Source organism: Sciurus vulgaris (genome assembly GCF_902686455.1).
Source record: "Sciurus vulgaris genome assembly, chromosome: 2".
In the NCBI taxonomy this organism is placed as follows: domain Eukaryota; kingdom Metazoa; phylum Chordata; class Mammalia; order Rodentia; family Sciuridae; genus Sciurus; species Sciurus vulgaris.
The window spans coordinates 203,483,058-203,505,872 of NC_136462.1; the positions used below are offsets into that span (position 1 = coordinate 203,483,058).

At 58.0% G+C, this 22,815-nt stretch overlaps 1 protein-coding gene across 6 annotated transcripts; it reads left to right on the forward strand.

Annotated features, from left to right (window-relative positions):
• Window positions 1-95: 95 nt before the first annotated feature.
• Window positions 96-15,195, forward strand: BIRC7 (baculoviral IAP repeat containing 7). Of its 6 annotated transcripts, XM_079128028.1 has the most exons (10): window positions 96-207; window positions 637-816; window positions 2,596-2,708; window positions 11,878-11,977; window positions 12,382-12,463; window positions 12,541-12,586; window positions 13,156-13,284; window positions 13,599-13,670; window positions 13,849-14,053; window positions 14,577-15,187. In XM_079128028.1, exons 3-10 carry the CDS (start codon window positions 2,618-2,620, stop codon window positions 14,755-14,757), a joined length of 906 nt encoding a protein of 301 aa, XP_078984154.1. In that variant the 5' UTR covers window positions 96-207; window positions 637-816; window positions 2,596-2,617; the 3' UTR covers window positions 14,758-15,187. The 6 variants fall into 6 exon arrangements, with proteins under 6 accessions (XP_078984154.1, XP_078984149.1, XP_078984150.1 ...); XM_079128025.1 differs by lacking the exons at window positions 96-207; window positions 637-816; window positions 2,596-2,708 and adding exons at window positions 10,355-10,555; window positions 10,858-10,987 and having other exon boundaries at window positions 14,577-15,195; XM_079128023.1 differs by lacking the exons at window positions 96-207; window positions 637-816; window positions 2,596-2,708 and adding an exon at window positions 9,813-10,555 and having other exon boundaries at window positions 14,577-15,183.
• The last annotated feature ends 7,620 nt before the right edge of the window (window positions 15,196-22,815 follow it).

The following is a 22,815-nucleotide window of genomic DNA, read 5'->3' on the forward strand; positions in this document are numbered from 1 at the left end:
CCGATTTCGCGCTGGGGTCTCAGTTTCGCGCGGCGGGGCGGAGCCTCCCGGGAGGGGGGAGGGGTGGAAATCACGTGGGGCCCCAGTGGCTGAGCCGGCGGAGCAGGAAGCGAGCTGCTGCTGCTGTGGCGTCCGGGTTTGCACCTGCCGCGGTTCCTGGCTCTCCGTGGCAGCTTCTGAGCCTCAGTCGGCCTCCCTGGCTGCTCTGTGAGTGCGCTCTGGGGCCTGTGAAGGGCTTGCCCGTTTATAACCAAGGCCTTGTGTTAGATTTCGGACGCCTATTTCAGCCATGCTCTCTGCCCCAGCCCAGGTGGGGTAAGAGGCCTTTGGATTTGTTGAAGGATGGACAGTACCTACCTGGCTCCAAGTTCATGGAGAAAACCGGATTCTCTTTCCCTGACCTACCAAGGTCCCAAACATGGGCGACCTCCTAGTCAGGCTTACATCCCAGCTCCTGCTCTACCCATCCTGCCACTCTGGGTCCACGGCCCACCCAGTGGGTTCCTTTTCTCAGGCTGTGTATCGGGCTGTCAGGGATCCTGGGAGTGCTCACAAAGCAAACCAAGGCAGAATGAAGAGCTCCGAGGAGGGCATCCGGATGAGCCTGGCACCAGACAGCATCTCTTATCACTGCAGGAAGAGGTGGAGACCAACCCCCCCACACACACATACACACTGTTCTGCCTTTGGGAAGGACCGCTGCTCCCAGTTTTGCCATTACTGAGTCTCCCTGGGCCCCTGCCTGGGCTCAAGCTGGAAAACACAGGCCTAGCACAAAGTTAGGAGGGTCACCTGATGCCTGGAAGAGGAATCCAGGTACTGAAGGACATTGATATGGTCAAAAGGTGGGAAGTTCCTGCCAATATGGAATCCATGCTTCAGTAGGTCTGAAAATGTGCAGCACATTCCCAAAGTGGCAGCAGACATGGGGAAGACACAGGAATCTGGAGTGACACAGATGTGGGGACACAGTGGAGTCATCAAGGACCAGAAGCCCTGCTCCCACCTCTGTGTAGTGAAGCTGGGACCCTTGGAGAGGGGCCACATACCTGCTTCCAGGAGGCCTGAACACTCAGCCTCCTAGAAACCCCTGCCCTCCTTCCCACAACTCACATGCCTCAGGCAGAACCATGCAGTATTCCCAGGGATTGAGGGCCACACAGCCAGTTATGGGTCCTCCAACCTGAGGACTCTTTCCCTCACCCACCAATGCCCAAGCCGCCTCAGAAAGCCATGCTGGCCCCATGGGAACATCACTCAGAGTTCAGGTGACTTCTCTGATGGGCAGGCTTTTGGGGTGCAAGACACTGGGGCTGGGTTAGTCTGTGAGGGCAATTGTAACAAAGTGCCAGAGGCTGGGTGACTTAAAAGAATAGAGATTTATTCTCTCTCAGTTCCAGTGGCTAGAGTCTGAGATCAGTATAACTGAGCTGAAATCAAGGTGTGGACAGGGTGTTCTTCCTCCGGGAGCTCTAAGGAGGATCATCCTTCCTGCCTCTTCCAGCCTCTGGTGGTGTCCAGTACCCTGCCTGCCCTGCCTTCCATCTCTGCCTGTCATGGAATGAGTGGCCTTTCTCTTGTGTCCCTTCTCATAAGGACACTGGTATTGGTTCTGACTGAGGTTGCTGTCATCTAGGATAGCTTCATCTTAATGTATTTATATTTGCAGAGGGCCTGTTTCTGAATAAGTCCACATTCATAGGTACCAGGTGGACCTAAGTGGGTGAGGTACTCTGCAACCCACTCCCGGGATCACAGGGAGATTCTGTGGAGGAAAGTCCAGGGGCTGAGTGAGCTTCACCCATGCATGTGGACAGGAGAATCAGCCCCCTCAACTTGAAGCCCCAGGAGGTGCCATCAAGCCAGCCCAGCTCCCACCATCCAGAGAAGGGGCCAGTGAGATAGCCACTCCCTGACCCACTGCAGGCTGTGCCCACCAGTACTACAAGTTGGAAGGGCTCCTGCTGCTTGAAGCAGGGAGAGAGCAAGGGCTGCCAGAGCAAGGCAGCGAAGGCCTCAGCTACCCAGAAACAGACCCCAGCAACTTGAGTGCAGGGGTGGTGTACAGGTTCAGGGTGCACAGTGTGGCGTCTCCTGAGATCCCTTGCCAAGCTCCAGGGGAATGCTTTTGCCTTGGCCAGGCCTGTGGCCCCTGGACAATATCTCTGACCACAGAGGGCTGCAGTCCAGGCTCACCCTCTCAGGACAAGCAGGCCGACACAAGCTCAGTGCTCTGAACCAGCCCGAATCTGTGCTGAGACCCTCCCGCTCCCAGGACACTTGACTCCTGCCTCCAGCCTGACCCCTCCTTATGCTCAGTCTCAGGCCTGGTAGATGTGGCAGTGGGCTCCCCAGACCTCAGAGCCTCTGGCTTTCTGAATGACTGTGTCACTTGGGCATGTCACTAACTCATGACTGGACCCTCAGTCACCTGGAACTGAATGCTCCTGATGGTGGGCAGGACCCTTGGTCTCTGAGACACCAAGGGACTTGCCCTACACTCAGCATCCTTGGAGCCTCACCTGGGCTGGCACTCCTGGCTGGAGACAGGGAGGAGACCCACCAAGCCTTGGACCAATTGCTTCTCTCTTGCAGGAAACAGGCAGCCCATCACGTCATGGATGGAAACAGGGCTGAAAGCATTTCATCAGCTTCTTCCATGGCAGTGGTCTTGAGACTGGCAGACCAGAGCCCACACCCACCTTCAGGTAGGCTTCTGACTGAGGGCACCTGTTGCCCACACAGGTGTCCCCCTGCTGCCCCCAGGTTATTTCACGTTCACACAGACACCTCCATACCTGGAGTTTGACAGAAGTGTCCAGACAACCCCACCGCACAATGACTGGCTGTACCTGGGCCAGGTGCCCTGGGAGGGCTGGCTGGTGGGGCAGGAACGAGTGAATAGGGCTAGACCCCAGAGAGGAGCCTGGTGGGGGGCGGGGGGAGCAGGAAGGCACCTGCAGCTGGAGGGGCATGGGTACTATTGGGCACCCGCCTGGACCATATAGAGCAGCCTCTCCCCAGGGAATGCTCTGGGCCTAGAGCAGGCTGTCCCAGGAGGAGAAGGCAGTCTGGGCTTCTCCCTTTCTGTGTGATCCTCCCTGGCTTCCTGGTCGTCCTGCCAGCATCTTGTCCCCTCTGCACAGCATCCTGGTATTCTTTCAGTTATTCCTCCTCAGTCCTGGCAAGTGGGGTGAATACCTGGCCTGGGCTTGATCTGAGCCTGCAAGCACCAGCCCAGGACAATGACTGGGTGTTTGGGGACTGAAGTGTACTCTCCCTGGTGCTGCTAAGCTGTAAGCCAAGGGGCCGTTGGTGCCCACGCTTGCCTGGGAGAGGCAGGTGAATGACACTGTCATTTGAACATCAGGGTCCAGCTGTGCCTGCAGCTGTCCACCTCTGTGCTGTGGCCACATGAGCCACACAGGTCATTTTTGCTGAAGCTTCAAGTTTCTCCTGCGACAGTCTAGGCACATACATGCTCCTCAGCCCTGGCCCCTTGTCCTCTCCTGTGCTGTGTCCTTTGCCTGGCAGTCTTGTCTCCTCAGTCCCATCCTCTCTAGAGCTACCTTAGGCTCCTGGTCACCTCATGCCGGCTTGGGGACACATGGAACCCACTTGATTGTATGGACCTGGTCCTCCTGTTAGTGTCCCAGGCCCCTGGGTGCCACCTCTTTGTTGTCACCTCAGCTGTGCCCAGCAGAGGGAGCTCTGAACCAGGGGCTCGCAACAGCTATCTCACCTCCAGACTGCCACCAACCTGCCCAGGCCCAGGGGGTGTGTAGGGGACAGACTCTGGAAGGGGGTTGCAGGAGGGACTCATCCCACTAGGGTGTGGATAGACTCATCTTCCGGGTGGCTCACAGCTCCTGAGCTTCACCGTCCAGCATGGTAGCCACTAGCCACATGCAGCTGCTGGGCACTTGAAATTGAGGAACTGTGTTCTCCATTTCATTTCATTTAAAAGAAATTCAAGTGGCCACAACCCAGCCCAACCCCCAGGCCCTGTCCCTCCAGGCCGGTTCAGGAAACAGGCAATCTCAACCCCAGACCAGAGGAACTTAAATTCCCTGGGGGTGGGGGGGAGTTTTGTGTTTCAAAGGCCTCTGTGTGCTGGGCACTGAGGCCACGTCATTAATCCCAGCAACTGAGGCTGAGGCAGGAGGATCGAAAGTTCAAGGCCAGCCTCAGCAGCGTTAGTGAGGCCCCAAAAAACTTAGCAAGACACGGTTTCAAAATAAATATTAAAAGTATGCCTTGACTCCATGTACAAATAGAGAAACGACATGTATCCCATTTGTTTATAATAAAAATAAATAAATAGAAAAGGGGGGCTGGGGACGTGGCTCAGTGGTTAAGCACCCCCAGAATCCCCCAATCAAGGCCTCCGTATGCGCCTGACCCTCAGTGAGACCCGAGAGCCCCTTGCCACCTGCGTGCCCTCAAACTCTGCCTCCCTGGCGTTGCCGCTGCCACACTGCCGCTCTCAGCTTTTTGCTTCCTCCTCCTTCCCCAGAGCCTCTGCTGGGGTCCGAGAGCTCCCTGATAGCGGCCTTCCTGAATCTGAACCTAACAACCACCTGAAGTCCTTCCCAGCCTGGTGTGTGGGGCCGCGAGCTCACAGCAGGGCTGGTCAGGCTATGGAAACACAAAGCTCCTGCTTTGGTCTTCCTGCCACCTTAGAGGTCAGGCTTGCCCAGGACATGCATCTGATTCCATAGGCCTGTGTCAGGCAGTGGCCACTACAGATGGCCCAGATGTGGACCAAACTGCTGCATTTTAAAAACAGCAGCTGACCTCAAACACATCCCTCAGCTGGGTCCAAGTCTGACCCAGCCAAGTCCAGTCCGGCCAGTGGGGAGAAGCCCTGCCCTGGCCTTTCCCAGCTCTGCCCGCTGCGCTCCAGGCCCCAGGCCCAGGGCAGCCTCAGTGGAGAAATGCTCAGATGCTCTGCCTTTGGCAGGACACCTCAGGGCTCCCGGGCCCTGGGAGACTGACAGAGGTGCCCAGGGAAGTGACCCTCAGGAACACCAGCCCACTCCCTCCAGTGCTGCCAGGGGTCCTGCTCATCAAGTACTCACCCCCCGGGCTGCTGGGGGTCTGCGCTGGTGAGCTCGGGGTGGGAAGGGCTAACAGGTGCCACCTAAGCTCTGCAGGGCCCGCGAGGCGCACTCCCCCGCCCTTTCCTCCTCCCAGGTCCCACTCCACCCTCTGGTGCAGCAGCCCCTGGGCCTGAGCGCACTAGTGAACTTGCACCTCAGGGTGAGGTGCCCACCACTAGGGCCAGTGGCAGCTGGCACCACCTCGGTCACTGTCGGGTTGGCATCACGAGGAGCCCCTCCTGTGGCGCTGGGTGCCAGTGCTACAGGATGGAGAACAGAGGGCCAGGCAGATGCCGCAGAGGCTGGCGCTGCACACCCAGGGCTCTGGCCTCCCCAGCCTTCTGCCCCCTCGGTGCTCCCGGAGCGGTGTGGGGAGGGCCCTCTTGTCACAGAACTCCAGGGCCAGGCAGCAGGACTCCTGGTCTGAGGGGCTTGACTGGCCCCTCCCTGCACCTCCCCCTCCTCCTTCCTGCTCCCAGGCCCTGAGGGTTATGGGGGGCAGTCCAGGGAGGTCTGTGAACCACTGTGGGCTTTTGCTCACAGGTGGAGACAAAGGCGGGCTGTGGGGCCCAGCTTGGGCAGGCTTTCTCCTCAGAGGAGAGGCCCACTCAGGACATGGGCATGGGCAGGGGGAGCGAGAAGGGAGCCTGGGACCCCATGGTACCATGTGGGGTGCACCTGCTGAGCTGGTAGCGATGAGGAACCCAGGGACCTGGCCCCCGTGCAGCTTGACCGGTGTGGAGCACCAGCAGGCAGACAATGGCCTCTGCCTCCCTGACTGGCCTCCACATCTCAGCTCCCAGCAGACCCATCAGCCGGCTCTGGGTCTCAGTTTCCTCACCTCTGCTGTGGTGCTGAGCTCTGTTCATTCCGGAGGACGACTGCGGCTCTCTGAGGAAACGTGCCATGCCCAGGATGGAGGCCCTCCAGGGCCTCCCGAAGCAGAGTAACTGGCTGAAGGACAGCATGTTCCTCCCGACAGAGCTGGGCCTCCCCAGCTCTGACTCAGCTCCGTCTCAGCCCAGATGAGTGCCAGCCCTGTCTAGGAAACCCAGCACCCGCCCTCTAGGAAAAGTTCAGACTGGTTTATACTGAAATGTTAAAGACTCACCAAGCATTCCCAGAGGACAGCCGCAGGAAGAGGCTGCGGGTGAAAGGTCGGGTATCGGCCTTGGGGAGATGCTTTTCCTCGGGAGCACCTGCCACACCTCAGCACAGCACTCCTGGAAGCAGAGCTCCAGGCTGGGAGGCCGCCGTGCCAGCCTTGGTGCAGGGCTTCTCAGGTGGGAGCATGGCTCTCGGAGGTGGAGGCTGCAGGTGGAGGATGCTGCTGGAGGGAGTGAGGTTTGGCCTCCCCTACCACCCCCAGGCTCCATGCCTAGGGCGAGCTGACCGAAGACTCACAGGATAGTCGACAAGGTGAGCCTAAAGTGACACTCAGTGGGAAGTGAGAGACTGAGCAAACAGCAAGAAAGGCCTAGGGTCACCTGGAGGAAGCAGGAAGGGAAGTGTCAGCTCTTGAGCCAGGAGGCCATGCTGTTTGCTGTAGATTAAGACTTGCAAAGAATGGAGGATTCCAGACCCCTGGGTCTGCCTCCTTATAGAGCCACAGGGTAGCACCCATGGCTGGTTCCCATGGTGGTTTTTATTTTCTTCATGTCTTCAGTATTCCTGAGCTTTCTGGAACAAGCAGGCGACCGGTACTTTTGGCACCCTGCCTTTTAAAATTTAGTTGTGTAGGCAACACTTGGGCAGTTCCAATTTCAGGAGCTGCACACAGGCCACACTCCACAGAGGCTGCAGTGTCCCCCTGTGTGCAGGACACTGTGGTCTTTCAGAAGTCCCTCTGTGTTTGGAGGCCACTGGTGAGCACTGGGGCTCAGCTCAGGACCCAGCCCCACCGCTGGGTCCACCGCTGATTCCACTTTGCAATCAGAAAACCAATCTGAGTTGGAGCTGACCGAAGTGATGGGAACTCTGCCCCTCTCCCAGCCCCAGGGAGAGGCAGGGCCGACCTCCTGCAAGTGGGGCACAACTGGGCAGAGGGTGTGCTTGTGGGGAAACCTCCAGCTGAAGGCTTTTGCTGAAGAGGCCAAAGGTCAGCAGTTCTGAATGAACCAAGGGAGCCAAGCACTTCCCTGAGAGGAAGTGGAGGTCAGAGGGGTGAAGACCCAAGTATCCAAGCCCAATTCAGACGAGCAAGTTGGGAAGTTCTACCTGGTATGTGGTCTGTCGCCTTCCCTACCCTCAGGACTTCCCTAGGAGATGATGCCCAGTCCTCTTATGACTCTGGAGCCTCCTGGGCCTCTGCTACACACCTACCCCATACCTTCCCCTGAGTTCAACTGCCCTAGCCAGGCCTGGAGCCCAGCAGGAACAGGGCGTGGGAAATGTCAATACCGCCTGGTCTCCAGCCACACCTTTGTCTTGACTCCCTGCAGGGAACAGATGTCTTGGGCATCTGACAGCAGAGGGTCTCAGGGCCTCACAGAGACCCTGACAACATCAAGGTTGAGTGGGTGGTACAAGCAGATGGTGATCAGAGGCCCCAAGAGGGCAAATCCATGCCTTCTGTATGGGCTCCACTGTGGTAGGTGCGCAGGGCTGGGCCAGGTCAGAGAGGTTCAGACTCACCAAGGCAAGTTTTTCCTCCTCCTCCTTCCTTTTTTTTTTTTTTTTTTTTTTTTTAAACTTGTTGATGGACACAATATCTTTATTTTATTTATTTTTACATGGTGCTAAGGATTGAACCAGTGCCTCACAATCTAGTGCCTCCCACGTGCTAGGCAGGCACTCACCACTGAGCCTAAACCCCTGCTCCCAAGCCTTTCTTTACAACCCGCTGGGTGCACACTGTCCTACCTGGCACTCTGAGCTGAACCACAGGATGGTCTTCCCTGCCACACTGAATCAATCTCCTACCCTGCTGGCCTCTTTCTTTACCTTTTGCAAACTTTTGTAAAAGCCTGTGGTCAGGCACACCAGAACCATGACATGTGGCAGGAAGAGGGTGCTCAGGGTATGGGAAGGCTTTCAGGGTGACTTGGGCTTGGTGGAGCCTGGGTGCGGTACAGGTGCTATACCCTCCAGGCTTCCTCCCTGCCCCTTCCAGGTATTCTTGATCTGCCCACCTAGGTACTCTGGCTTTCCTGGAGTACAACCTCCTCACAGACTGTGGAGAGCAGGCTGTGCCTACCCTGATTTCAGGGTGTGTAGAACAGCAGCTCTCAGGCTGCACCTGCCCTAGTGACTCCAAGGTGTGTAGGACAGCAACTCTCAGGCTGTGCCTGCCCTGAGTGACTCCATGGTGTGTAGGACAGCAGCTCTCAGGCTGTGCCTACCCTAGTGACCCCAGGGTATTGGACAGTGGTTTCAGGCTGTGTCTAACCCTTTGTTACTATCTTGTAAGGCAGTAGTTTGACATGAACTTCGCCGTTTTGATTTGAGCGCCAAGGTGGAATAACTCCACACCTTGTTTGTACCACCCTCTGCCTGGCACAACCACAAGGCACAAAGTGATAAATTATTTGTGCTAATAGGAATGAACTTACCAGATTAATCAAAATCAACGGATGCATGGGCACACCAAATTCATGTCAGAAAACCCAGGCCCACAAGTCTGTCTGACACACCAGACCACGGATGGAAGCAGTACCCTCACTCAGGGCCCATGAAGGAGGAGCACCCTGCGACTGAACACAGTGGCACCCTAACTGTCACCTGGTCACTCAGCACTAGTCTTGCCCAGAAGAATTGCCACGGTGATGAACCTCTGAATATCTGTCCTTGAGCTTCAGTAGAATGTGGTTTCTCCTGCCTGTGCCAACCATGCAGGCCCACTCCAAGCTGGCATCTCAGACTGACACTCCGAAACTGCTGACTGGCAGTCTGAACCTTGGCCTAGCATCAGTTCCCAGGCTTTGCTAGCTCTTGTGCTGGTAATTTATCTGCCTTTGCTCTTATTCAGCCTGCTGAACCCATGGCTGCCTTAAAACCCTTTCTTTGTCTTTTTGAGAGAGAGAGAAAGAGTGTAGTTGTTATATGTTATAGGTATTAAAAATAAAGCCAGATATGGTGGCCACGCCTGTAATTGGGTGCCTTGGGAGGCTGAGGCAGGAGGATCACAAGCTCAAGGCCAGCTTCAGCAACTTAGTGAGACCCTAAGCAACTTAGGAAAATCCCCTCTTAAAAAACAAAATAAAAATAAATAAATAAAAAATAATAATAATAAAAAGGGCTGGGGATGTGGCTCAGTGGTTAAGCACCCCTTGGTTCAAGCCCTGGTACCAACAAGAAAAAAAAAACAAAAAAATTAAGAGTGTTACAGATATTTGGAAGTAAAGATTGAAATACAAGAACTTGTGTTTGCCCAGATTGATGACCAGGTGACCTGTGAGTATTCAGAGAACTGCCACCCATGAAGGTGGTGTAGCCTATGGATTTGTTGTTGATTAATCCTGACATTGTGGAAAGACACAGAGGTGTGTGGTCTGTGTCAACGGCAGAGTTCATGCCCAGCTCCCTAGCTGCTGGGAACAGAGCAGCTAGGATGGAAACCCTGTCCCCAGCACCAGGTGTGAAGCAATGTTCCTCTGTCCTCACCTGGGCCCAGGATCTGCTTCCAGAGGCTGCACTTGGCACCCGGTCCCGGCCCCAGACCTGACAGCCACAGTGCCCACTGCCCGGCCCCGGCCCCAGTCCCAGACCTGACACTGCCCCATGCCCCTGCACATGTGGCCAGTGCCAGCCCTCTGGAGGGTCCTGGGAAGGGAATCCTGTGCTGTCCCCTCCCCCTCATTACAAAGAGGTCACTACCCCTGTGAGTGGAGTGGGATCTGCAGCACTCTGCTGCCCTGTCTTGTCCCCTAGCAGGGCCCCGTGACACACCCAGCGGCAGAGAGCATGTGACCAGACTGCCACCCTGGCCCCTAGAAAGCAGCAGCCCCTGAACGCTCCACTACGGGGACTGGTGGCAGGGCCGCACTTGTCCATCTGCAGCAGTGTGGGCTAGAAGCCACCACTGTGTCCAGGGCGGGCCCAGGGTCAAGAGGGGAGGTGGTTACTGGACTCATCCAGGACTGGCTGCAGTGCTGCAGACCTGGGCAAAGCTGGAGTTCTCTCCATGGGGCCCAAGGGCAGGGCCAAGTGCCCTTGCTGTGACCCAGAGCAGGGACCCTGGGCAGCCAGCCACGACCCCAGGTGGGAGCATCACAGACTCCGCTGTCTCTGCGGCCGTGTCCTGGGCCAGGACCATGTGGATGGGCAGATCCTAGGCCAGCTGCGCCCCCTGACAGAGGAGGAAGAGGCAGAGGAGGCTGGGGCTACCTTGCCCATGGGGCCTGTCTTCCCTGGGATGGGCTCTGAGGAGCTGCGGCTGGCCTCCTTCTATGACTGGCCACCAACTGCTGGGGTTCAGCCTGAGGCACTGGCCGCTGCTGGCTTCTTCCACACAGGTGAGCGCTGGGGGTCTTCCTGCTGTGAGTCTCTGCCCACCCCTCACACAGGGAGTGTCTGGCCCCCAGGGTGTGATTGCACCCTTCCACAGTCCCTCCTGTAGCACCTGCCCCTTCCGGGTAAGAGCCCTGGGTATGGGAGGAGGGCTTGCTCTGCCCTGGGCATCACAGAGTGTGAGGCCTGCTGTCTGGCACACCTGGTCCAGGTAGGCCTGCAGTCATCTACTCTCCTCCGAGGTCCCCACTGCTCCAGAGCCCCAAGCTCCCTTGGCAATGAGAGTGATCGGTCCCCTTTCTCCCAGGGCAATAGAGGCTTAAAGGACAAAATCGGGAAGTGGCCCATGCAGGTAGTGGTCAGCTTAAGCATCCTGCCTGCCACTCAGCTTGTGGGAAGTCTCTGCAGACTGGAGCCTGAGCCCAGCTCCACACATGGTCCCTGAAGTGCCAGTTTTCCTCTAGGCATGGGCCACCTCTATGTCTCCAGCTGTTCCTTGCCTGACACTGTGGCTTAGACCAGAGTTCAGTTTCAGGTCTGTCCCTCCCCAGATGAGGCCAAGCCAACAGGGTCCCCGAGGCTTGGTTAATGAGGGCCCAGCCAGGGTCCTTGTCACAAGTGGGATTGTGGGGGCTGGGTCCTTGCTTTCCTGGCTGCTATCCACTAAGAAGCCAAACTGACTTAACACAGCTGGACCCTGGGTGGGAAGGATCAGTGTGGGGACAGTCTCCTGGGAAGGGGCCTCCTGGGGTCAGCAGGGGAATCGGGGGAGGTGCTGGGGCAACACTTGTTGGATATGCCTGCAGAAGCCCCTGTTGTGGGTCTGCAGTGGATGCCAAGGGCACATCTGCTCCTGCGGGAGTGGGCCAGCAGGGGTAGGTGGGACACACATGGATCCCTAAAACTGAGACTGGTTCCAAACTGTCACTTAAGGGGCTGTCCCCCTTCCTCCTGCCACTGGGAATTTTTCCTGGAGGCAGGGACCTGGGGGGCCCTGGCTCTCCCGGGCCTTTCCCAGCCACTCGCCGTGAGAACAATGTGAATGCCAGCTCAGCTGTTTCCTGAATGCTCTGGCCTTCTGACACGTGCCCCAGGCACGTGCCCAGGCATTGTCCCTGTTTCCCATTGAGACATCAGAGGTGCCCATGAAATAATGATAGAGCCCTGGGGCACCCTGCCCCTTCTTGTTGATTTCCTGATAGGAAAGACCACTGGGGCCCAAGTCCCACCTGAGTTTCACAGCCCTGAGGGGTCCCCACAGGGTTGCCAGGTGGGAGGGATCCTGGCCATGTGCGAGGGCTGGGGCCAGCATCTCTACAACACCCAGGTCAGCAGGACAAAGTGAGGTGCTTCTTCTGCTACGGGGGTCTGCAGAGCTGGGAGTGCGGGGACGACCCCTGGACTGAGCATGCCAAGTGGTTCCCCAGGTAATGTCCTATGGGGGCTCCAGTCTGATGACGGGGTGGGAAGGGCTCCAGAGAACTCTGTCCAGCAGAGACAAGGACTGGCCCCGGCCTCCTTGCCCCCATAGTCCCAGGGCATGGGTGCCCCGTGAGGGACAGCAGATGTCCGGTTATTCAGTGGAGCCCTCTCTGGAAGGGCTACTGGGGCAGAAATTCTGCTGCTTCTGCTCCTCCTGGATGCTAAGAGCCGTTTCCCAGGCAGACTGTCCAGTAAGTGCCCAACTGGCAGAAGCCCCGACTGCCTGCTGTGGGGCACGACAGGATTTTCAGGAGCAGAAGGCACAACTCTGGCCCCAAGAGGGTCCAGGTTGAGCTTGAGAGAGGGGCTCTGTCAGTCCAGCCCTGACCTGGGCTCAAACTTACTCAAGGTGCCAATTCCTGCTCCAGTCAAAAGGAAGGGGCTTTGTCCGCAGCGTCCAGGAGGCCTACTCCCCACTGTTTGGCTCCTGGGTGAGTTTGGTCTCTCCCTAGGGCTGGGTGGGTAGGGATCCCCTACCTGGCTCACTCGAGGTATGGATGTTCTACAGGACCAGTGGGAAGAACCAGAAGATGCAGCTCCCACTGCCCCCTCAGGTGAGATCTGACCTGTGGCCCATGCTGCTTCCCAGCACCTGCAGTCTGCAATGTGGCAAGGCTACAGGTGTCCCCATCCTGCTGGACAGGTGTGTCCAGGGCTCTAGGTGAGGCCACAGCTTCCCCTTGCCACCATGGAGCAGAAGGCATTGGCCAAACCCAGGTGCCTGTGGGGCAGGGTCTGAGGGTCTCCAGACCCTGTTCCTTCTACTTGCCAACTCTGGCCACAGGCAAGTAGCTTTTTCTGAGCCTCAGTGCTCTGAGCTGTGACATGAGAACACCCTTGGTCCTCTTTGGATTCATGGGATGCTCTGGTGCCCTGCTTGGTGCACCAAAGGGCTCTGTCCATGGCGATCATGGTGATCAAGTTCACGGTCCTCCCCTCTGTTGGCAGCACCTCCTGGGAGACTCCCCAGGAACACCCCAGCCTAAGAGTGTCAGACCCTTCACTGTGCCTCATCCAAACACAGACCCTACCTAGGCGTTGACCAAGTATACTAGCAGTAGCAGACCATTGGTCTCTCTCCATGACCCTGAGGCTCTGGCCTGACCTGCTTTCTGCCTTGCAGATGCCAGGGGTGGACAAGAGTGGTCAGAGAGGAGCCAGTACCCAGATGTTTCTGCCAGTATGTCCTCATCACAGCTAGTGGCTGACCTGCTCCAGGAAGAATATGGGGACCAGGCGGCCAGGGCCAGAGGTACCTTCCATCCCTCTGGACACTATCTTTCCCTCCTTGTCCCTCTCCTTGCTTTTCCCTCTGGACACTACCCACCTCCCTCCTCTTCCCTTTGGACATTGCCTACCTCCACCTCCCTAAGGGGCTGGACAGGCAACCTGTGCAGCTCCTTGGTGGCCCCTTCAGAAAGACTCTGGCCTCAGGCTCATCATGCGTGAGGGGCAGCAAGCGTACTCCAAAGTCATGCTGTTCTGCTCTCCTGGTCAGAACTGGACCTTTCTGGCTACTGGACCCCTTGGGGGCTAGGCCTTGAGCCCATTCCTAACTGCCCACAGCTCCTGTCCATGGGGCCCCTGAGCTGCTCACATACAGAGGAGAGGTCCAGCCTGAAGGTACCAGGGAGCCAGGTGAACCCAGGTCCTCTGGGGTGGGGGCGGGGCAGGTGGGGACAGAGGGTTCCTGTGGGGCTGGTCCATCCCAGGCAACCTTGTCTCAGGTCCCAGAGGCCATAGAGGGTGGGGCCCATGCCACAGGCCTGTCCCCCTGAGGAGCTGGCACTGAGGGTGCTGCTGGGTGGGTTCTGAGCTCCCAGGAGCCGAGGACCTGCAGGAGCAGTTGCGGCGGCTGCAGGAGGAGAGGAGGTGCAAGGTGTGCTTGGACAGGGCCACGTCCATCGTCTTCGTGCCCTGCGGTCACCTGGTCTGTGCGGAGTGCGCCCCCAGCCTGCAGCTGTGCCCCATCTGCAGGGCAGCTATCCACAGCCGTGTGCGCACCTTCCTGTCCTGAGCAGGTGAGTGCAAGCATCCAGGCGCTCTCCCGCCCAGCTGAGGCCGGGCAGCAGCAGCCCAGGGCCACATGTAGCCTTTCTCACCTCTCCCTCCCTTGACACCAAGACCTTATTTTGATTCCTCAACCTCTTGTTCTTCTCAACAAAGGCCAGGACACCCAGGCCTCCCACCCAGCTGGGCACGAAGGGCTCCACCAGATAGATCAGGGGAGGGCAGCTTTGGAGGTGTGTGGGGAAGCAGGGAGGCTGGGGTTGGGTCTGCCCAAGCACAGGGCCCTGGGACTGGACCAGGCTGGTGGAAATGCATGGGTGAGTGCACAAGAGCCTCACTTAGATGGGGGCCCGTGGGGACCTGTGAGCCTCACTGCACATGCCGAGGGACCCTCAGGCCCCAAAATGTGTCTGAGAACTTTCTGGTGGAACAAAGTGGCAGGTCGGGGCACTCCCTGCGGTCTGAGGCCCCTGGCTGTATGGACAAGCCCAACAGGACCTGTGGACTCATCCAAGCCTCCATTTCTCCCTCCAGATGCTGTGGTCAGCCAGATGGGCCACCCAGCAAGCACCCTCCCAGCCTCGCCTGTCTCGGACCATGCAGCAGGTCTGCGGAGGACACTGCGCTGTGCCTGCCACTGACAGGCCAGGATGGAGGAGCCCTGCTTGGCCTGGGGCAGCTCTTTGTCACTCTGGGCACTTCTGAGGATAAATAAAGCAGGGATTTCCGCTGGATGGTGCTCAGCCCAGCCTTGCTGGGGACCCTGGCCACTGCCCCCCGCAGCCCCGCTCCCCCAGGCCTCTGCCTTTTCTTGCCCGCAGGGCGGCACCTGCCCAGGGTTCGACCTACCTAAGCCACTTTCCAGCTCTTCCCCACCTGGGGTTGCATCCTTTCTGACTCCCTCACCTCCCCTGCCTGGTCCTGTCTCTCCATGGACTTTCAGAATGGACTGGCCTCCAGGACCTCGCTGCCCTGCTTCAGTTATTGGCCAGGCTAGTGTCTCAGGGAGGGCCAGGCCAGATGGCATGTCCTTCCATTTTTCCTACTGCGCACACCTGGGACCTTCTCCAGGACTACTTGCCCAAGATTCCTCTTTCGGAGTGGTGCTACCCACTTGTCACAAGGAAGAGTGTCATTCTGTGCAGTGGCCCCAGGCTGCGGGCCCCCCAATAGCCGCAGTGCATGGGGCAGGGCAAGGGGCTTTGCCCTGGATGAGAGCATGTGGCCAGGGCAGTGCACAGCCTGTGCTCAGGGCCCTGGCAGCTTGAGGGGTCCAGTGGCTTACAGGAACTTCCTGGTGAGGCTGCCCTCTCTGCGAGCCCCTGCCCTGAGCAGGAACGCAGCTTGTGGTACAGCTGCACAGGCAGGGCACCTGCAGAGGGGCTCCTGGGAAACAGTGCAGGCGGGCTGCCCGAGGAGCCAGGGATGCAACTGCTGCACTCCCTTCATTTTCTTTTGAGTCTTTTCTTCCTGATATATTTTTTAGAAGAGGTCAGCACCCCCACACCCCGCTGCACTGGCTGGTGTCCCAGGTGAACCTGAGCAGGTCAGCAGCACCTGCTGACCACCGGCAGAGTACCCAGGGGCGAGGCAGGCTGGTACCAAAGCCTGAGGGATCTCTCGCTGAGTTGGCAGTCACATGAAGGAGACCAGCTGCTGCTCCTCCTTACACAGGCCTGTGGAGAGGGAGGAGCCCCAGGGAGGGGAGGAGAGCTTGAAAAGCCAGGAAAGGGAGACTTCGCAGCCCTCAGCACAAGGGGTCGGGAGTGAGGGGCTGTGCTTGTCCCCGCCCAGGCAGGCCTGGGCCTTGTCCCCTGCATACTCTGGCCCTTATGTCTACAGGATTTGGGGCTCAGCCTAAATCCTTCAGCACACCCAGGCTCCCAGCTGCAGGAAAACCCCCAGAGGTCTGGGCCGGCAGGTGAGGTCCGCGAAGCCCAGGGCAGCCCAGGGTCCACACATGTGCCTGGCTATAGGAGTGGTCAAGTCTGACAACTGTGCTGGCTGGGGGCCAGCCAAGGTCTTGACCTCCTCATCTTTTCATCCTGGGAGCTGAGCTCTGCTGCCTCTGAGCAGCCTTGGCCATGACAGTCCTTCCTTACAGAAGGATAGGGACTGCCCAGGGCAACGGAGAGATGCCTCAGAGGACTGGGGGTGGAGGAAGCCGCTCCACTGAGAGAGGACCCGCCAGACTCCTCTTCTGACCCCAAACTCTAGGACTGCTCTGAGCAAAGTCGCTGGCAAAGGCTACTTCAGGCAGGGTGAGATAGGGGCCCAGGCACCCCATCCCACAGCCTGGGGTCAGCCGAGTGGGGATGCTGCCTTCTAAGACAGCATTCTGACCCTCCAAAGACAGGAAGACACTGGCTTGTATTTCCTGCCACAGCAAGACCCTTAGAGAACCACCTGAAAGGGGCCTGCCAGTGCCCCTCCCACCCTGACCCGCTCCCACAGAATCTGTCGGGGAGGCTGAGTCCTAGAACCACTGCACCCCGGTATCTAACTTGGAGCTGGCACAGAGTGAATCTTAGAAAGGGGAGTGTGTGCTTGGTGAACAGACGGACAGACGGCCCCTGAGGAGGGGAGCCACAGTTGTGAGGGCCCCCAGAGGCCAGGCCAGCCACAGAGCAGGCTCACATGGCCACACTTACAAGTACACCTGCTTGGACCAGGGGCTGGATGGCTTTTAATTGACATGGCAGAGGGAACATGGGTCAGATCCACTAATGAAATCAACTGAAAGAAACCAAGACCCAAATCACAGAAAACCCAGATGGTGGAAGAGAAGAATAGAAAGCAGATCCATGACGGACGCCCCACCTGTGCCTCGGCGCCTGTGGGGCCCGGAAGGCTGCCCGCCCATACTGGCTACAGTCAGATGGTAGGCCCAGAGAGGGGTCCCTCTGATGGTCTGAATGGCCCCAGCATCCCCACAGGGAACAGGTAGGGAGGACAGCCCCAGGGCCTCCCCCTGTCCTGCCAACCTCACCCCATCACCCACTACACTCACCACATGGATCACACAGCATGGCAGGGTCTTCTGGTGAATGTACTTCTGAACCCTATTTCTGGCTCCTGCATGTTTTAATGCAATCAGCATGTGGAGTTCAGATGTGCTCTAGGGGAACCAGGCAGCACCAGGGCGAGGGCTGGGGGCTCCAGAACCAGCTGGTGTCCAGAAGCAAGCCTGGTCTCAGTGCAGGAGGCCACCAGGCCTGTGGACCGCTGACCCCCTGCCCTACTCCCAGATGGCTCTGAATGTCCTTCCCTACCTTGGGGAAGCTTCCGTCTCCAGGAGCTGCGTCCTCAGTGGCCAGACCTTGACTGGTCTTCTGCTCCAGCCAAAGGCACTCACAGCAGAGGAAATGAAAATGTGGGCAGATGGGTCCCACATGGTACCGGGCCTGACAGCAACACCCGTGGCAGCAGGTTGAGTGATCCAGGCTCCTGAGGGCCTGGACCTTCCTCCAGGGCTTGAAGGCAGGCCTGACCCCACGGCCTGGAGCTCTTGCACCTGGGGCGCAGCTGGACCCTGGGGCCCACAGTCCAGGGCCTGTCCTCATCTCTTCTCAAGTCTCTGGATTGTCCCCCTCTGTTCAGGCCTGAGGCAGGGAGTGCGGGTGCCCACTGGGTACCGGGATGCCACTGAGGGCAGGTCTCAGGCCTGCCCCAGACAGGGCAGAACTTGGAGCTGCCCCTCTGCTGGCTGCTCCTGCCCCCACGCCGGGGCCTAGACATGCCACACGTGGCTGTGGTGGGAAGCCATGGCGGCACATGCACAGCTGCCTCCTCCCAGAGCAGCCGAGATGAAGCTGAGATGGAGACAGAGGCTGGGGCGAGGCCTGCCAGACGGGCTGCCTGGAGTACCCTCTTGGGGCCTGCGCGTTAGCACCTCCACACGTCCCTGCCCACAGTGCCCAGGCTCTCTCGGTCCACGGTTTCCTCCTCTGCAAGATGGAACTGCGGAGCTGGTCTGGACAGCCTCTCTAAGCTACCAAGCTCCAGGCGTGTCTGCTCTCCCCTGCCCTGCTTAGGGGAGACACGTCAGTGAAGCTGGTGGGGTGTGCTCCAGAGGACACCCTCGACAGCCTGAGCGGCCTGAGGGGACCGGGGCGCAGGAGGCGTCAAGGACTTGGCCACAGCCCGGACGGGCCCAGGCTCGTCAGAGACCCAGGGCCCTAGCAGCTCGGGGCAGGCCCAGCTGCATTTCCCTTGATGAGAGGGACTTGCGGGCAGAAGGGGCCAGATGGGGAACTGTGCAACCTGAGTTCATAACAGTACGGCAGGCCACACCACGACACGGGGGGCAGCTGCCCAGGCTACCTGAGGGCCCACCCCAGGCCCGCTCATCCTGAGGTTCCCACAGGGAGGCAACGGGGGCCTTTTCCACAGAGACTGGAAACTGGCCCAGAGATGATGAGGTCCTGCGGAGCCCAGAGGGGAGGCCTGCTCCCTCAGGGCATCATGGGTGTCCTGTGAGCCTTTCCCACTGCCCTGAGCCTGGTGGGCTGAAGGTGCAGCCCTCTCTCCACCTTCTGCCCCTGCTTCTGGTCCTGCAGGGCCAGTGGTGTGGATGGGATGCAATTTCTTACTGGACTGTCTAGCAGAGAGCCCAAGAGGAGACTGGAGGGAGGGAGAAGCACACCCTGTGTCCTGGATCATTTCCCTGCAGGGCTGCCTCCCTGTCCAGCTTGGCTCCTGCCTTGGTATTGGCAAATCATCCTTCCCAATCCTTTTAGGCCCAGGATGCTGCTTCAAGACCCAGAGGAGCTCAAGGTTCCCCAACGACCCTAACACAGCACATACCCTTCATACTGCCCAGGAACAGCTTGCTCCAAGGATACTGCCTCTGGCTGGCTGAGACCTGACTGGCTGGGGACACACACGAGAGGTTCCAGGGCACTACAGCTGGGTTTCACAGGGAGCAGAGGTGTCATCTGTGGGCACCAGGCTCAGGAGGGGCCTGACAGGCAAGAGCACGCCAGGGAGGGGACAGGAAGACAGCCAGTGGCAGGGGCTGCTTGGTTGGAGGCCATGGAAAGAGTCAGGACTCCCAAGTATACTCACACAACCAGTACAACCAGGGCAACTGCTCAGTCTGAGTCTTGGTTTCTTCCTCCACTGTCCTGGCTGGTTTGTTTCATATCAGCCCTGAGGGGTGCTATGAGGGGCAGAGAGAGTTTATAGACACGTTGTAGCTGCCTGGCCCAGCAAGAGTCTCAAGATTAGAGCCATCTTCCTGGTGGCGGCCCCAGGTCCTGGGGGGTGGGCAGGGGCTGCACATGGAATCTCTCTACTCATTTTGGGCAAGGAAACAAGCCTCTGGGGACAGGGGACAGGCCTTCCCTGCCTGAGCCTGGGCAGCAGCCCGAGGCAAGAAGGACTGAACCCTGGTGCTCTTGGCCAGCCTCATAGTGACAGCCCACATAGAAGGCCTGCTGCAGTCTTGCTCTGAGGATCAGAGCCTGGGCGATCCATGGGCACATCTCCAGCAGGCTCTGGGGACACAGGAATGCTAGGGGAGGGATGGCAGGTGGAACTGGAGGAGCGGGGGGAGGGGAGGAACTCTGCCAGGTTCCCTCCAGGACAGGTGTTAGGAAATAAGGAGATGCAGGCACAGGCACACACACACGCAGAGCTGGCCAGTGCATCCAATCTAGACGTGGGAACAAAGTTAAACTCATCCTAGTCCAGGGTGCCCTTTCCTGCTTAGAGGACATTAGCCACTGGGGTGAGTGAGGATAGGCCCCATGTCTCCCAGGGGCACTGTCCTATGAGGCCAGGGTTGGGGGCTGGGACCAGCTGTGCATCTCTGCCAAGTGTCTCCATCCAAGGAGCAGCCCCAGGGGCTGCCTTGGGAATAGAGACTGCAGTCTGGGCACGTGGGTTTGTGCTGGGCCCTTCGCATAAGACATGACACTCAGAGACTCAGTGGTCCATGACACTGTAGCCACTCCATGAGGCTGAGTCTCTCATGCCTGGAAAGGGACAGTTTAGTGCCAGTGGCCCTGCCAGGTCCCAGCCCCCAACCCCTTCGCAGGCTCTGCCCCAGGATAACCTCCTGCCTGGCACTTGGGCCAACCCCAGGACCCTCATTCATCAAATTCCCTCCTTGTGCGGTTCTAGGTAGATCCCCATCAGCTAGGCACCTTCCCTGTGAGGGTCGGAGAAATTCCCAGCATGGAGAGGTCCTGGGTTTGGGTCAAGATCTCAGGGGCCACACTCCCTGGAGTGAGGATTCTGGAGCAGGCGTGGGGCAGGCTCTTCCTCAAGGACCTCACTCACCTGCTGGGAAAGGTGGGGCACCTGAAGGTCTGATCTGCTCTGGAACTGGACCAGGGCACTCCAAGGGAGCTATGCACAGAGCTAGGGAGACAGGAGTAAGCTAGATGTAGGCAGAGAACTAGGGGAACAGGGAGCCAGAGGAGATGTAGGGCCTCAGGGCCAGGCTGGGAAGGAGGCTCAGGGCTCAGGATTCCTTGAGCTGTGATAAAGCCAGTTCTCTGAGGGCTCTTGTGCTGGAAGAGGGAGATGGTCCCAGTTAGGCCCCAGAAAAGCCGAGCTCAACTCAGTCATCCAACCTATTCAGAGGGCATGTGGGATCTGGAGAAGAAAACAAATCAGGTGACCCATTGGGAGGTTTTGATAACGGTCTTGGAAATCAGGAATGGGTCCTTGTTTCCAGGGTGTTGAATATTAAACACTCAAGAAACACCAAGGCAAGCATAGAGAAAGATTTATTTAAAAAAGAGACAGACCAGAGGTAGAAGACTTCGGAGAAGGAAGGAACCAAAGCTGGGTGCCAGCAAAAGTTGGTGTGTCTTGCTTTTTTATAGATCCCCAGAATCCCCCATCTTCTCAGCATTAGCAACCCATAGGGAGGGGAAGTACAATCCCAGGTTAGTTGTTAGCAACCCATTTCCTTTTCTTTTTATAATCAGCCCTCATCTTTCCAACCCTGATCATTGACTACCCTTTGTCCTCTGTGTCTATGCCTTGGGCCTGGTTCTTGACCTGAGCAGTCCAGGGTTAGAGAGCTGAGGCCCAGTTCAGCGATAATGCTCAGAGCATCACGGGCACCTGTGGACATCGCTGCTCTATGTGCCAAACACATGTGCCCCCTCGGCAGAGTCGTCATCTGGGATGATTTCCTGCGGCAACCTTACTTCCTAACTACGTAGGCCGTTTTATGAATAACTGAATTTCCTCTACTGAGCAGTCAGGGTTAAGTGCCATCAGCCTGTTCAACAAAAGAGCAGGTCAAGGTCTTCAGCTCCAGAGAGGATGCCTAATCCAGACTCATGGGGGACCGCAGACCCCAACAAACCAGAAAGGTCAGAGGAGAGGTGTGGCCAGGTTGGGGGACTTCAGGCTGGTTTTTAACAGGAGGGAGAGAGGGACATGGGGGGGAGGGGGAAAGCATACAAGCATGGATGGGGTGGGGAGGGGATCCCAGCCTGGGCATCACTCAGAGAAGCCCAGCAAGGTTGGGCTGGGAGGTCAGAAAGGGACCTCTGAAAGTCCCCAGGAAGTCCAGTTCTTGAAGGGATGACTCCCTGAAGGAGTAGCCCAGGCCTGGGGCAGATACAGGGCCACCTATGTTGTCTACAAATCCTAACCCTCAGGGCAGGCTGTGTGGTGACAGGGCTTCCCAGGAGGATACTGGTGGGCAGTAGCTAGTGAAACAGCAGGTGGTGAATATTATGAGCAAAAAGACTGTCAGCAACCACACTGTCAACACATGGGACATTCTGGCACCATGAGATGTTGAGCAGGCCCCTGGACTCCACCAGTCATGATGGCCATAAGTGTCTTCCAACATGGACTGTGTCCCTAGGGACAGCCCTTCACTGTTGTACAGTGTGGGTTCAATGTCACCAAGGGAATCACCATGTGCACTGCTGGGTAGCACAGACCAGGACAGGATGGAGCACCCTCTGGCCACCCAATGGCGGTGTGCTGGCCCTCAGTACATTCTCACATCTGGCCACCATGCACAGATGGATATCACTACCCTGCTTGAAGAGGTGGGAGCACCATACACCTGGACTATGCCTCTGGACTGCAGGGGAGGAGCTTGTGTCAGAGGTGCCAAACAAGTGTAGCACCGAGTGTGGCAGGGCCCCATGTAACATACAGTAGGCCAAGCCTGTGTCCTCCACGCTCTGGCCAGGAGCTGCCCCGCCTGTGTCCTTCCCAGCTCTCTTGATGGACAGCAAATATCCTCGGTCTCTGTGCTTTGCAATTGCCCAGCTCCTGGCTTCAACCTTTCCCTGGCTCTCCAGGCTCACCCTCTGGGGCAAGAGGGGCTCTGGCTGACAGGAAAGCAAATGTGAACAGAGGGCTCTTGCCGAGACACACAGTGGGCCTGGGCTTCCTCCTTCAGCCATTTGGATCACCTGTGGGAACTTAGCCTCAGTAGTCAAAGCAGGGACCCGGTATGGAAGGGTTCTGAGCCATGCCGACTTCCTAACCTGGAGCTCAGATTGCTGGATGATGGAAAGCAGAGTTTAGACAACAGGAGTCTATGCAACATCTCATCAACCTCAGCGCAGCCAAGTCAACCCAGGCGGCCCCAGTCCATTCCCCATGTGAAGGCCACCTTTCCTGGCCAGGCATGCCCTGCATCAGGAATGCTGGGATGATGTGCACTGAACATACAGGGATCAACAAACAGTCTGCCTGTCCACTGTGCTTCGTCAGCCCTTGGTGCTGTGTGGTCCTGGTTTTCAGGTAGGGAAGCGCCTCGGGCAGGTTGCAGGAGGCAGAAAGG